General features: G+C 43.0%; 1 protein-coding gene across 1 annotated transcript in view; it reads right to left on the minus strand.

Annotated features, from left to right (window-relative positions):
* Positions 1-14,268, minus strand: part of ZCCHC7 (zinc finger, CCHC domain containing 7) — a 120,609-nt gene extending 106,341 nt beyond the window's left edge. The window contains exons 1-3 of the mRNA XM_010566427.1: positions 14,229-14,268; positions 11,387-11,504; positions 7,220-7,927 (exon numbers count right to left, since the gene is read on the minus strand). Coding sequence (XP_010564729.1) covers positions 7,220-7,904 — 685 coding nt within the window. The 5' untranslated portion in view covers positions 7,905-7,927; positions 11,387-11,504; positions 14,229-14,268. The remainder of the gene's footprint in view (positions 1-7,219; positions 7,928-11,386; positions 11,505-14,228) is intronic.
* Between the last annotated feature and the right edge of the window lie 728 nt (positions 14,269-14,996).

Genomic DNA, 14,996 nt, shown 5'->3' on the forward strand with positions numbered 1-14,996 from the left:
CGTGACACGGCCACAGCCACCGACGTGCAGCGTCCCAGCAGCCTCCCCGGCCTCAAGAAGCGGCAGCAGCGAGTGGGGAAGCAGCAATCTGCACGCAGCAGCGTGCTGTGAGGTGCCATGCAGAACTGCCAAGAAATAAACCCTCGCTTTTGGGGGGGGGGGGGTGGTTGTGACATTGAAATTTGCACACAGACCACACTAGTAAGTCTTGCTGCTTTTAAGAAATGCAGCACACACCATCAGGCATTAATAATAAAAGTATTTTAATTGCTAAACTAATTTTCACCAATAAACCGTTTTTACTTTTGAAAGCAACCTTTGCTGAAATTGAATTCAGCAATTATACAACTTGGGCATCCAAAAAGTACAGGGAAGCATGGCTCTTCAAATAGTTTTTCTGTGGCCTAACAAAATGAAAAATTTCTCGCAGACATTTTCATGGAAAAAGTACATTCGTGCTACAAATATCAAGATTCTAGAACACAAACATACTAGATTGTGCAAAGGTCATGTTCAAAACTAGCTGTCAAGGGAAGGGGTAAATTAAAGAAGAAAAGCACAACTTACTGTACTTTTTTGTCATTTTAGAAATAAGCTTACACCTTTTCACCATTTAAAAATACACTGAGGGATTTGAATAACAGCACAGAGAGAAAAAAAATATAGATGAGGTCAGATTTTTGAATAGTTTCTGTAGCACCATGCAGAGTTAAGAGAAAATTAAGTCATACATCTAGAAGAAGCCATTTAAAACACTGATAGTTAACAAAGGGTATTTCCTTTTTGAGCATGGCTGACAGAGATAAAACAATAAGCTAAATTTATCAGAGACTGCTATTTCCATTTTGACTCCATAAGCTGTAGTTACTGCTGCTGAAGAGAAAACTCCTTCCTACATTATTTTTTAGGGAAGAGGCAAAAATAAAATGCTTTCAAATTACTTTTTTTTAATTTTAGGCCTTTTTTTTATGGCTTCATTCACTAAATGTTCAAATCCTTTTCTTTTTTTCTTTTTCATTTTTCAGATGTACTTTTGTTAGGGTTTCTTTGGCTAAATGAGAGACTTGATTACTCAGGCTAAAAATCAGTGCATAGAAAGACCTCTAAACCTGGAAAAAAAAGGTGGCAATTGATGCCAAAATGGAAAGCTGAAAAAACTGCTTTGGAAACACTAACTTGCACTTTATTTTATGGTCACTATTTCTTTTCATACAGGGCATTTTTACAGGACAGTTAGAGCAAAAGTTGACATAAAATCCTGTGCCTCAAGTGAAATGATTTACCCCTTGAATGCTGGCTTCCTTTCATAACTAGTGTCAACAGAGATGATTAAAAATACTCGTATTTTACAAATTCAAGTCGTCAATCTGTTAGGAAACACAAAAATTACTTCGTCTATTCAGATAGCTAGAAGATCACTGACAAACAGATTTAAAAGTATCTCGCAACACCCCATCAGCCTCAGCTGAGTTTTGTGCTTTCTGCTCTGAGTCTTCTGCCCTTCGTTTGTCTGAGGTTACCACCAGAGCCAAAGCTACACCAAGTACAGCTTCTACGCCGTCGCAGAACAAAACGCTTAAATAAATCACAGCGTCACCCTTGGTACACAGCCTCTTCGTGACCCAGGGCTGGAGCGAGCTCCAGCTAAACAGGCACTGCACCCACACAGAAGCCGAGTCGGTCCCTGGTCCAGGGGCTGCTGCTGCGGAGGGAAGGACCCCCCGGGACCCCTGAGCAGCAGCCGTGCCGAGCAGCACACATGGGAATCGCTCAGACTATCGCATGCCATGTCACTGTCTGCAAATGTCATGAAAACGCAGCCAGAGCTGCTAAGGAGGCTGCACCAGGGCTTCCGACGAGGCTTACAGGCTGCGGAGCAATGACCACGAAGGGCATTCGAATGAACGCTCTTTACCAGGGCAGACCGATCCCCACTGGCTGTTACTTTCAAGAGCAACTTCTTCTGCCAGAAGTAGTACCTCTAGTGATGCTCTTGTAAAAGCCTCACTACTGTGTTAATAAGAAAAAAATCACGAGCGGAGAAGAAAACAACCGTTCCCTCTCTGGGAGCCCAGCAGAGCCCGTATGTGCTCTTTCATAGAAACTTTGGATTCAAAAACAACCATATGCACTGCGCTCCACAAACCTGCCAAGCCCAGAGTGCGATCGCATTAGCCCGTTGTCTCCAAGGAAGGTACTGGGTGGGCAAAGGATGAAACAGGGAGAAGATAAATTGTTTTTTCTACCCCTTAGTGGCCGGACATCAATGCTGCAGCTTTGAAAGCTGTCTTTCCAAAAGCCATGAGGAAAAGAAAAATGCAGAGATTAGGATTGCAGCTATGTGTGGGAGAGGAAATATGTTAAAAGGAAGATTTTAATGAAGGAATGGATGAAAGACTTCCAGCTACAGGAGATTAACATTCTTATCATATATACTCTTATTGCAAAGTGCAGGAAAGGGGTGGGAGGGGACAACCCTCCTTCAAAGACCTGGAAACCCTCCAACACTAAAAATGAATTCACTGCATTTAGTACATGGTAGTTTGTAATGATTCTCTTTGCACACTTTCTTCTGGACTCTAAACATTTAAAAAAATCAGGTAAATCATACCAAAGACCTAGATTTGCTAACTACCCATTTTTTAAACACCACGTGAAGCAGGTAGGACCCTTTTTGCAAAGTAACGACCAGCAGCAGCGCACGCTTTTCCAAACGCCATGCAAGGAAACCCACAGATCACCAGGTGGGGGCAAGTAACATACAGGTATGTGGCCACTGTCTTTTCAGCTTGGCTGACCGTCTGTAATTCAAGTGCCTGCTTTGCTTCCAAGCCATATGCAATCTCACCACAGCAAAACCAAGTCAGAGTAAGGAAGGACAGAGTCAGTACGGACACAATAAGTGCTTTCCATGATATCCCTCTATGTGAAACAAGAAAGCCAGCACCCATCTTCATATCCCAATCAATTAAAGGTTGTCAGTCAGCTGTATGTGCTGAGAAACCAGAGACACATGACAAAAAGTTGTATTTTACAGAAATATGGGCACAAATGTGGTATTAGGCAAGCAAAAATAAAAAGTGAAAGGCATCTAAAGCCATTTGGAAAGAGGGCACAAAAGGGAGGAAAACTTTTCAACTGTGTACTGAACAGCAGTGTTTGTGGACCAGCCATAACTTTCAAGAAGTCAGCTGAAGACAGAAAGGTACAGGTGAATCTTGATTTACCATCAGGAACCAGAGCTCACGTCCCAAGGCAAAGGGACATCTGGACGTCTCTTTTCTGTCAAAGCAGACGGTGATGACTGAAGCTAGAAGGCTGTATGGGGAGAAGACTCTGTGCGTTGGAAGCATCAAGAAGGTGTTATTTGTTTATAGAGAATATTAAAAATAATAAGGTTGTTAGACAAGAGCAGGGCAGGCAGGTAAGATGTAGCGGAGTTAACAGCATGAGGAGATAAGCCTAATTCCTTTCCTTGAGGAGCTACTTCTGACTCCAGTGGAACCACACCATCTCTATTTCAGGGACTCAGACGTGAAAACAGATTCATCAAATGACCGACACAACCGGCTACTCTCATAGCCGGAGAATTGTTCACGTTTTAGTTCCCCTTTTAATGTGAAGCAAACTGGACACTAACCACACCATGACACTGTCATGGTCTATCCCATTTATGCAGTCACAGGCAGTTTCGGCAGAGAATGTGAAAGGCAAGGCTTCACCAGCCACTACACTCCACATCCAGCCTTACTGATACTGCAAGCCCTAAAATAGTAATTTACATACTATGCAGTCACCTAAATACTTGATCTCGTTCTTTAGAAACCTTGAAAACAGAACTGTGCATGTCTCAAAATAATTTAAATTAATTAGCAGAGAATATCTTTGAGAGTAATTTGCCAACACATGTACTTTTTAAATGCATTTCTTCCCTCGGACTTAAAATTTTTATGTTTATGTTTCAGCAAAGGAGTCCTTTATAGTCTATAGAACTGGAGATACAATGCTGCATAAGCTCAATAAACAATTATGGTTACTTTACATTACGAAGATTTATGGCTTTTGTTCCCTAAAACTATTTTGATGCTCTTTCGGCTTTTCATTACATACACACGTACATACAGCACCGATTTACTTTAAGGCTGTGTCTTTGCATCCCCATCACCAAAGACATTAGAAACACAGCAGGTCAATGAACTTTTTGCACGCCGGAGCTACCTGAATAACATTCACTGGAATTTGGGACGTGGTCGAGAACCAGGGGTTTGACTGGAGCCCAGCCCTACGGCACCCTCTCCGCCTCAGGTGTGTGCCTGCATCGGGGCCAGCACCCAGGCATGGATCTCTGCTCTGCCCACTGCATACAGCAGAGTCGAATGGATCATCACTAACTTGATCGTGGTCAGAAGAAATGCGCAAAGGTTAAGGCTTTCTGGAAAGTCATACATATGTAGAAAGGCAACAGCTAAAACGAAGAGAGAGATGTGCGTGTACAAGTAGCACCTGCTCCCAAACAGCTGTGTGCGTCTGATGCATGTTCCATACATCCCACATCTCCAGGCATGAGGCTGCTGTTGGCAAAACCACTACTGATGTGAGGCAAGTTGCAAAAAGGGGTTTTGAAGAGGTTCTGACCTAACTTTGAGAATAAACATCAGAGTAGGAGAAGAACAGTTATATTTTTGAGCCTCTTGTGTGGCTGTCTGTGAGGTCCCATTTGAGCATCTCAAAAAATCTTTACATCACCTACATTAAATGAAACCATTTTAGTCCTGAACAGTATGACGAGTTTATACACCGCAGGAAAATTCTCCTCCCATTACCTGCTTTGAATGTGGCGTGCTTATTGTCAACATCCATGAGTATATAAACAAATCAGAAACATTATTACGTTCATTACAAAAACATACCATACATTAGCAAAACTGTCTCCTGATATTAACCTCCTGTATTGAATTTTAAAAGCCCCTCCTGGTTAGCACTGGCACACCTTCGCTATAATAGCACAAAGAATGAATTTTCATTTTCATGTTACACCTAGGTAAGCGTAATCACTCCGATAAATTAGTTACAGAATGTTTCCCAAAATGTGTATATGTAACTTTGAAATAGGCTTAAAGTCTCAAGCACTATTTGAACATTTTTCTATCTTCTGTTTTTTGGGGTAATCTTTAGCGCTACTATCAGCAATTTTGGTACCTAAATCCAAGGAGATACACAGAGTAAACGGAACAAAAGAAACCTAACTCCAGGTCATTTGCCTACCCAGCAGTTATGAGAAAAATAGACACTACTCAGAAAATGTATTAACAGTGCTGTGCACAAACTGCATTGCTGTTACAGCAGTCACCACACGGCACCAAACATTTGGTCCCCAAGAGGCAAGAGTAATTTAAGAAAAAGACAAGCCAATTAGCTCTAGTTTCAAAGAAAAGGACAGGATATGAAAATACAAAAAGAAAGATATTAATGAAATTTAGCAATGTCAAGTTAAATCTTAGAAACTGCATTTTAAAACATTTACAGGGAGAAAAAAATTACATAAATTCCAAATCTAATGTGGCTGTGTGGGGCTCTGGCATGGCAACTGAATGCTCTGCCACTCTTCTGGCATTGCACTGGGAATAGGGAAAGCATTTCTTAAATCTCTGAGGCTTGGGCAAGCACAGTGGAGTCTTTAATCAACCATCTGAGATCGAGTGCACACTATGGACTGTTTAGCAATGGACTATGGATAGCTATGCAAAAACATACACAGGAACAACTCTAAGCAAAAAGTTAGTTATTGAACATTTATGGACAACATTTATGGGCAAGAAACAGGTGTCGGCAAAGACAATTTCTCAGCTTTCCCCTCTCAAACAGCGTAGGAGCAGCATGTGAACAGCAGCACTGTTTACACAGCCACCCTCAGGAAAAACTTTACTAGTGTCAGCCTGCAGGTCAGCGCTGCAGAACGTTTCATTTCCCTGCACCCAAAACCACCTCATTTACATGTACACCAAGTAAAATTATGGTATACTTTTTTGTTTTAAATTTTAAAAATCTTGCAAAGGTGCCTGGTGCTGCAGCTGATCTGGCTAGCCTTGCCACTGAAGCAGCCTTTCTTCAGGTTCTGTTTTTTCTCAGACTGGCAGGGGACGCTGTTTCTGGAAATGATCTTTCTGCATCGGGAAACCGGTGGGCAAGAAAAAAGCATGGCTGATCGTCCAACACGGTTTTGGTTGCTGGTGGCAAAGTATGCATTGCATACCATGATTATTACAAACAGATATCCAAAATCTGTTGCGCTAACCATCACATTTACTAACTTTCTGCACTGTAATGTGGAAGAGTATTTTGCAAAATACCAAAATATTAAATTTTAGTCTTGGCAGTTGGGAATCTCTCTGAATTATTCAATGCAGAATCCATACAAGAAGTTACAGTAAATTTTAGATCAACAGCCCAAACTGCCAGACTCCTGAAGGAGTGGTTACAGAACCTGTTTCAGGAAAGGGAACCAGCTCAGGTCTCCCCTCCCTTCCTTGCCCTCTCCTGTTACAGTTCATCCCTTTTCTGAGTTGTAACTTCGCTGGTCGAGCATACAGCAAAGCCGTAACAAGCACTGTTCTCTGCACTGCTGAGGGGCAATGAGGCAAGGCAGACAGGGGCAGCGGGGCAGAAACCTCATCACATGAAAAGGGGAATGACACTGCTCCCGAGGTTCTGAGCACTACTTTCCTACCCTGCAGCATATTTCAGCAAACTTTTCACTGTTATGCAGTTCCTACGTCTGATTTTCTTTATGTTTCTAGTCCTCAAACTGGTTTTTTTTTTCTACTTACTTTGTTTACAACAAGAAACCGTTGTATTCCCTCTTTATTTTGCCACCCTTTCACCCTGCCCCTGCCCTGCCCCCCCTGCTTCTTATATGCTCTTAGAAATACAAAATATACAGGAAAGTTGGAAAGCTCACAACATGAATCACTCTGATACTACTTCTAAATTTCTGCCAGCAAAAATACTGTCTTTCCATATATGACACTAGTGAAATAACGGTATTGAAATGGTATAAATAAATGGCTAGCTATTTCCTTCATCATAGTTTTGCACCCATCATTATGCACTCCAATTTGCTTTCTGTTTAACTTTTTTTTCAAACACTGACATCAGCATCCTTGCAGACAAATGCTCCCACATACAGAAGAATAAACGAGTGATTAAAAACAGTACTAACCTTCGCTGACTGGACTTCCACAGCCTTCAATGTTCAACATTATATCTTCATCTCTGTCATCTGCACCAGCTCCCAAAAGCATCCAACTCTCGACATTATCACTGTCAGATATCAAGCTCTCCTGCTCTGAGCTATCTATTACCAACACGTCTTGGATGGCATGAGCTCCAGCAGAACTAACTGGGTTAAGCTTCCCACTAGCACTTTTCCTTTGCTTTGAAATGTCTGTGCCTGATCCAACAGGATACAGGGTATTACGTGCAGCAGCTTCAGCATCATTTGGCGTGGAAGATCCTGGATGGATACGTGTTTTACCTTGAGCTAAAGAGCCCGTTGACTTCTTTGCTTTGCTTTTGTAAACGCTGTCTTCATCCGGTGTATCAGACAAGACGATGATCTCAGGGTCGTCTGAAAGCTGAGCGCCATGATCAATGAACCCAGTGATTTTCTTGTCTTCACACCATTTCTCAGGTAGAACTGAACTATGAGCCGTGACTCCTGCAACATCAGCTTCTTCATCCATTTCCAGCGTGCTGATTTCTCCAAGATTTTGGGAATAGTGGATCTGGCTGTAGAGATGAAATTCCACCTCACTATCAACAGCCTCTTCACTGGATGACTCCTCATGATAAAGTTCATCTTCATACACTTCAGTATCCTCAGGATCTTCATATCCAGCAAACATTCTGGAAAGTGAAGAGTCTGTATCTACAAAAAACCAAAAGGTTATATCAGAATGGTCATGAATGTATGCCCAAACCCATCTTTCCAATGATACTTTTGGCCTTTCTGAAATTGCTAAGGTTAGTCATAGAGCTCTGTGTACAGAAGATAAAACTGAGCAGGCTTAACAGCTACAACAATCAAAGCTCAAATCTGTAACAGCAAAAGCTACTCAAGGGTGCATCTGCTTTAACCTTAACTACTACTTTAACCTCAACTACTTCGGCTTCTGAAAAGTTGCACTTAATATGCTCTCAGCTTCCACAGCTCCTCCTCATCCTAGGTTCAAAGCCAGGGTACCTGCATGGATCGGGAACCAAATGAGTGTCTGAATCCGAGTTTTGATCGTTCCACCAGCTAGTATTAATTCTGGGTACTGTGCAACTTGTTTTACTAAGCAACATCTTACATACGTACCTGAAAGAGCAGAGAAGGACCACTCAGCACTATTTGATAGAAGTTACTTGGAGCCTATCTACACCTGGGTTGCAGAGTCACCTGAACTGGCACTTCAGAATTAGAATCACAGAATGGTTTGGATTGGAAGGGACCTTAAAGATCATTTAGTTCCATCTCCCCTGCTGTGGAATTTAACCTTATGATGAGAAGCGCCAGAGCTATGATACAGAAGCACCCAGACATGCTCTGCACACACTCAGGTCTAAAGGCAGGATAAAAAAAAAGAATACTAAAGGTAGTATACAAATCTGCAGCCTTCATACAAACTAGCATGTCGCATTGTCCCATCAGGACTTACGAACTGAGTTAGAATGCCATGAAAATGCAACTACAATGCTCTTGGACCTGAGGAAGACATACCTGCAAAGAGCGTCTGCCCAGCTCAACATTAGCTATGACATCTCTGTGCTGCTACCAGTTTAGCAGTAATTACCTACAACCTTTAACAGCCATTTTGGTGGTTCTGGGACTAAAGCCCCAATTTCCCTTCTCATGTACTCAGCAATACTGCTTTTTAAACAAATAGGCTATAAAAGCTGGCTGATGGGACAAAGTGCACCCTCAGCAAGTTTGCAGATGATGCAAAATTGGGAGGAGTGGTTGATACACCAGATGGTTGTGCTGCCATTTGGAGGTACCTCAGTGGGCTGAAGAAGTGGGCAGAGAGGATCCTCATGAAGGTCAACAAAGGTAAATGCCAAGTCCTGCACGTGCAAAGGAGATGGGCTGGGGGCCCACTGCCTGGAAAGCAGGTTTGCAAAAAAGGATCTGGGGATGCGACGAGTTGACCATAAGCCAATACAATTCTGGGACAAAAATCATCCTGGGCTCCTGAAAAACATTGCCAGCAGGGTGAGGGAAGTTATCCTTCCGCTCCGGTCAGCACTCATGTGGAGCGCTGTGTACAGCTCTGGGTTCTCCAGTACTAGATAAGATGGACATACTGGAGCGAGTGCGGCGAAGGGCCACTAAAATGATTAAGGGATTGGGGCATCTGTCATATGAGGCCAGGCTGAGACAGCTGGGACTGTTCATCCTCAAGAAAAGGAGGCTCAGAGGGATCTTATCAATGTACATAAATACATGATGGAGGGGCAGGTAAATAAGACAGATCCAGGCTCTTCCAAGTAGTGTCCAGAAACATGATGAGGAGCAACGGACACAAAAGATAAAATACAGGAAATTCCACTTAAACATAAGAAAAAGCCCTTTTTTACACTGTTGCCCAGAAAGGCTGCAGAGTTTCCATCCTTGAAGATGTTCAAAACCCAGCTGGACATGGCCTTGAGCAAACTGCTCTAAGTCACCCTGCTTTGAGTCAAGGGGTTGCACGAGACAATTGGCAGAGATTCCTTCCAACTTCAGCTATTTTGTGATCCCAACACAATGGCAAGCATCACTAGAGTTCACTACCAACTCCCTAGCGGGACAGGAAATCCAGAGACATTATAAAGTTACTTTGCCTAATTCACAGGGTACCTTATTTTGTTTACGTGACCCTATCATGCATGGAGGAGAGGAAAGGGAATACTTTCTCTGAAAGGTCTATCTTTATTTCTGTGTTCCAGTTACTCCCTAGGGAAGCCAACAAGCTTTTTTAGACATGAGAACTGTCAGATGGAGTTCAGTTTTTCAGTTGTGGAAGGAAGTTGCATGGTATTGTTTAAATTCACATACTGATACACAAGTACAAAAAATTAGATTCAAGAACTTTGTACATAAGTAATTTGTGCGGTGATGGTATTTAAAGAGCCCAAAGGCTCTTACTATGACAGCTTTCTGTGTACACCCTGCAAGAGTCCTTCCCTGATCATGACAGATTTGACCTCATTTGTATTCCTGTTATACCAAAGTCAAACTAAAGAGGAAGACACTCTTCCCACAAAAATAAACAAACCAAAACCACATAAAACATGAGCGCACCAGCAGGAAAATACAATGCTTACTGACAATCCATACACTGTACTCTTTTCTGTTTAGTCTTCTAGTAGATCAGCATACATCATTCAATCTCACCTGCACAGCCGAAGAAGTCGCTTTTGTCGTCACCAGATGAGATCACATCCAAAGACCATCAGAACTCTACTCATCCACGCACATGCTCAGCTATCTCCTAATACACTCAAGTTCGTTTCTAACCTATAAATACAGTCCTAAAATTTAACAACTGGAGGTTACAGAATCTGTTTTAAAAGCTGTCCTATCCACACAGCGACTGTAAGCTCCTGGAAACTTTTACACCTGCCAACACAGAACTCTGCTTAGCAGCACAATGTATGCAGCAATAATGTGAGGATAATGTGGATATATCTGTACCTGCTAGACTCTGCCTCTCTCATGTGGGTTCTTAGGTAAACATAATATCTATTATGCCAAATAAAAATATCAAAGAATGAGGTCAGAACTTGGTGGTAATAGAGACAATAAACTTATTTTATACCAGTATTTAGGTCTGGATGCCGTAGACAGGAGGAATAACTAAAACGCTGGCCACCTGAACGGTTGTAGGTAGTAAAGAAGTAAGACAGAAAAGGACCTGACAGACCAAATGAAGCCCCTATGCTTAAACATTTCTCTCAACTATACATGGGGTCACCCTTTCAAACAGGTCTTAGCCTGTTCCTATCCACAGGGTGAGAATAAAAGCAGACCTGGCTCCAGTCAAGCACATTTACAATATTAATCTGTGGTTACGGGATGTGAGAAAAGAGACCTTCAGTGATATAGGAAATGAAAGAATCCCCCCAAAGCATGCTGCAATTTTAGTGATACTTGAAAAGCCAACTTAATTCAAGCACTCTTTCCTTCCCATTCTGTCACCCACTGGATGAACTTACACAAAGTTAAGTACATGACCATTGCTGAAAACATGCAGCTAAACAAGACTGCTGGATCACGAGTGTCAAAGAGCGCCCAAGGAGCTGACTCACGGATGCTTCATAACGAAGACAAAAGTAAGAAGAGGCAGCACGGCACTACACCTACTTTGATCTATCCTCCCCAGAAGCTCAGGTCAAACAATGGCTCCTCCTCCCAGGTCCACACCAATGACTGGAATGATGACAAAGGGCTCGTCCTCTTGCTCAGCATGCACGGCAGGCCACTGGGAGACAAGAAACATCAAACATCAGCATCACAACACAGTCTGAAGATATCTAGTTCCACTGTTCACCATCCTCAAACTTGGGCAATAGCTATGCCCCACCTCTTCATCACAGAGTGGGAAACAGCCGTTTCAGGTGTTTGGCATCAAAGCAGACAAAACACCTGCCTCTAGGAAAGGGAAGAGGAGCTTGACAGACAAAGTTTTGGTATTTTTCAGATTGTCAAAGTGAAGCAGTCTCTTACTGTATTCATTCATACGGATGCTCAAAACAGAGAAAGATGTATCTGACTGCCAGCCTCCAGCAATTTAGATTTTCTTTCACCAGTGAAAGGTTTAGACAATGGGCAATTGTCCTTTTTGCTACCAGCTTGACTATTACAAAGACAGCCCTCATGTCTGAGTGTGAAAACCACATGAAAAATAACAGTCCTGCATAGACTAACTGATTTGGTAGGTAACACAGGCTGCAGAGAGCATAACACACTGACGCATCATATTTTGGAACTGGCCTGCCTTATTTAAAAAAAAAAACCAACAAAACTTCAAACCCTAGGCCATGGAAGAACCCTGTCCCTTCATCAAGAGGAACCCCATTCCCACCTGACCCCAGAGCACAACTTTCCTCAAAAGTACCTGACTGCCCCTCTGGTAAGCCCTAAGCAGGAACAGTTCAGGTAAAGGGCTACTGATGTTAAAACAAAATTAAAAAATCACACCTATCTGAATCTGTTTTAACCATTTCCAAACAAAACTCTAGATGGCTATTGTTAGAAATGGCAGATCATTTTCCCAGATCATTTACAAAGACTGCTTGTTAACACTTTTCAGCTAGTCCATTAAAAAAAAACAACATCCCCCACTAGATAAAGTAACAGAAGTTTGCAGCAGCACAGCGCAGTCAGGAGGGAGGTGCTGGCGATGACTTTCAGGCAGGGGAAAAGAGCACGAACAAGTTAATCAGAACACCCACAGCAATTTTCAAGTTGTGTGCAGGCAGCTACTTCCTCAACCAAAATTTCAAAGCAGTTTGGGACACTCAGGTGTAAGGTAAGTGCAGAAGGGGCTTTGCATAAGAGCCAGTAACATGCCCAGGCCAGTCCTTCCCACGCCATTCCTGCTTCACATGGCCTTGTTTCTCCCTACCAACTCCTCTCTTCCTCTGCTTAACTTCATTACTTCTGCTGCTCTTACTTTTTCACCTCCTACAATCTTTCCGAGCTCACACAGTAACTTCTTCATCTCTTCCTCTTGCCATTTGAAATACGCATTCTGCTTAACTTCAAATATTGAGATTTCTTAAAAGAAAAAAATCTCAAGCAAACAAAACAAAAAACAAATTGGAAAAAAGATTACTTTTCCATCCTTTGCAAATATGAGTTTTCAGACAAGTCTACTATTCCCACCACAAATCATCAGTGAATTTCAAATATTTCCTTATATTTCTTGCTCTCTGCTTGATCTTTGCAGTACTGACAAACCTAATACTTTATGACAAAGGCCGCGTTGAAAATACAGCAACAAACGTATTCTTCGCTGTCTTAGGAGGTAAAGACAAGACATAACCCTATCATCACATTCTCTGTTACAGACAGGAACAACAATAAAACGGAAAAGAAAGGTCTTTTGAGGAAATTACCCAAAACTTCCTAAAACCACAAGTAACTATCAGAAGAGAGGTTCAGAGATCAGAATGGTAGGAGACATCAACAGACTTTATAGTTGTGTGCAGAGTAGACCTTCTCTCAGTTTTCTATTTACTCATATTTGTGATACCTAAACTGCCTAGTTCTTTAGACCATTAAGATACTGCACGGGTACAACCAACAGGAAATTGATAAAGAACTTAAATGTTCAAATGCACTTGAATGAAATCTTTAATTTCAGCTGCTGTAACTGCTTTTGTACCCTTCATCAGAAGTCGCATACCTCTATTTCATGAGAGATAAGCAATCAAAATTATCGTTACGAAGTGCAGCACCAGAATGAAAATCACATACTTGTTCTTCTTGATACCTTACAAAGGTATGCAGATATCAAATCTGAACGTTTTGTTTTTGTTTATGTTTTGGGATTTTGGTTTTTTTGTTTGTTTTTTTCAAAAAAGCCAACAACGTGTTTATTATCAGAGGTGAATATCAGGAGACTGTTTTTTCCTTCACCTGTAGTGTGTTTCTGTACCAAACATAGGACAGATCTTATTTTGCCTTATGGGGATAACCAAGCTGCACTCAACACACATGAGAAAGAAACAATTTTCATTTGCCATGCAAGGTGAGACGTGCAGCTGTTAGACACCTGGAGTTGCTCCCCGCACCGACGTACTCAATCTAGAGCAGAAATGCCCTCACAGTGAACCATTTAAAAATGTTGTGAGGTAGATTCCAGGGCAGCCACCCACCCCTGTGGTTTTCAAGAAGCAAACCCTGGGAAGTGCGTCTCAGTTTCAGGTAGTCAAGAAAAAGGTAGACAGCACCATAAAGCTGCTCTAATAGTGACATTTGCTATTAGTTATTTTTGGCTAAACTTTGTCACTTGGTTCTCCAAGGATAACTTGTGCTGCTCAATGCGGAGATGTAAAACTCGTCAATACGCTGATCTGCTGTGTGCTTGAGAAAACGTTTCTTTTTCTGTACTTTCTTTAAATACAGTGCAAGTAGAGTGTAAAGGAGAGAAGAAGAGCTTTGGAGAAGAGGTAACTGTTTTTCTAGTGACAAGCTATACCTTCAGGAGATCACAGGAATCTATCTTCCACACCCAAACCCTGGAAAATAACAAAACATTTGAAGTTTACTTCAAGCCTTCTGGAAGATTTCCCCCCCCCCAAACAATCTTCAGAGCTGCCTTTAGCAGTAACTGCGCAAACATCGTCAAACAGATTGTCCTCAAAAATCCTCTTAACAGATTTGCTTTTTTTTTTTTTTCCACTTAAGATCACGACCGAATCCGGCCCGGTGAAAACAAGGAACACAAAAGGGGGAGTTAGCAGACAGGAGAGGACACGGACTCGGTTCACGGCCACACACCACCGACGGTCTCCCCATGCGGGGCACCGTTCCGCTCCGCACCACGCCTGGAGGAGACCCCAGGGCTCCGAACCGAACCGCTCCCCCCCCCCCCAAAAAAAGGGGCGGCCGCCCCTCCGGTGTCCCCGCACGGCACCGCCGCTCCCGACGGGAGGCGCGGTCGCTCCGGGCTTCGTTCGAGGGACCGGGAGACGTTGGCAACCGGAGGTAAAGACGGAGGCCGATGCAGTGACTCGTACATCTGTTTAATGGCAAACCGGGGGGGGGTGTCCGGGACGGAGGGGCGCTTGGCACCCTCAGCACCCACGCTGCCACAGCGGGCAGAGCCCGGCCACCTCCACAGGCCGTGGGGCAGGCGGACAGGCACGGACCGGCTTCCCCGGACCCGAGAGGGAAGGGCTGAAGCAGCGGAGGCCGGACGGGGCAGGCCGCACCGGCACCGGGCAGGGATTACCGCGGGTACGGC

This window comes from Haliaeetus leucocephalus, unplaced genomic scaffold (genome assembly GCF_000737465.1).
Source record: "Haliaeetus leucocephalus isolate CR32 unplaced genomic scaffold, Haliaeetus_leucocephalus-4.0 Scaffold210, whole genome shotgun sequence".
Classification (NCBI taxonomy): Eukaryota; Metazoa; Chordata; class Aves; order Accipitriformes; family Accipitridae; genus Haliaeetus; species Haliaeetus leucocephalus.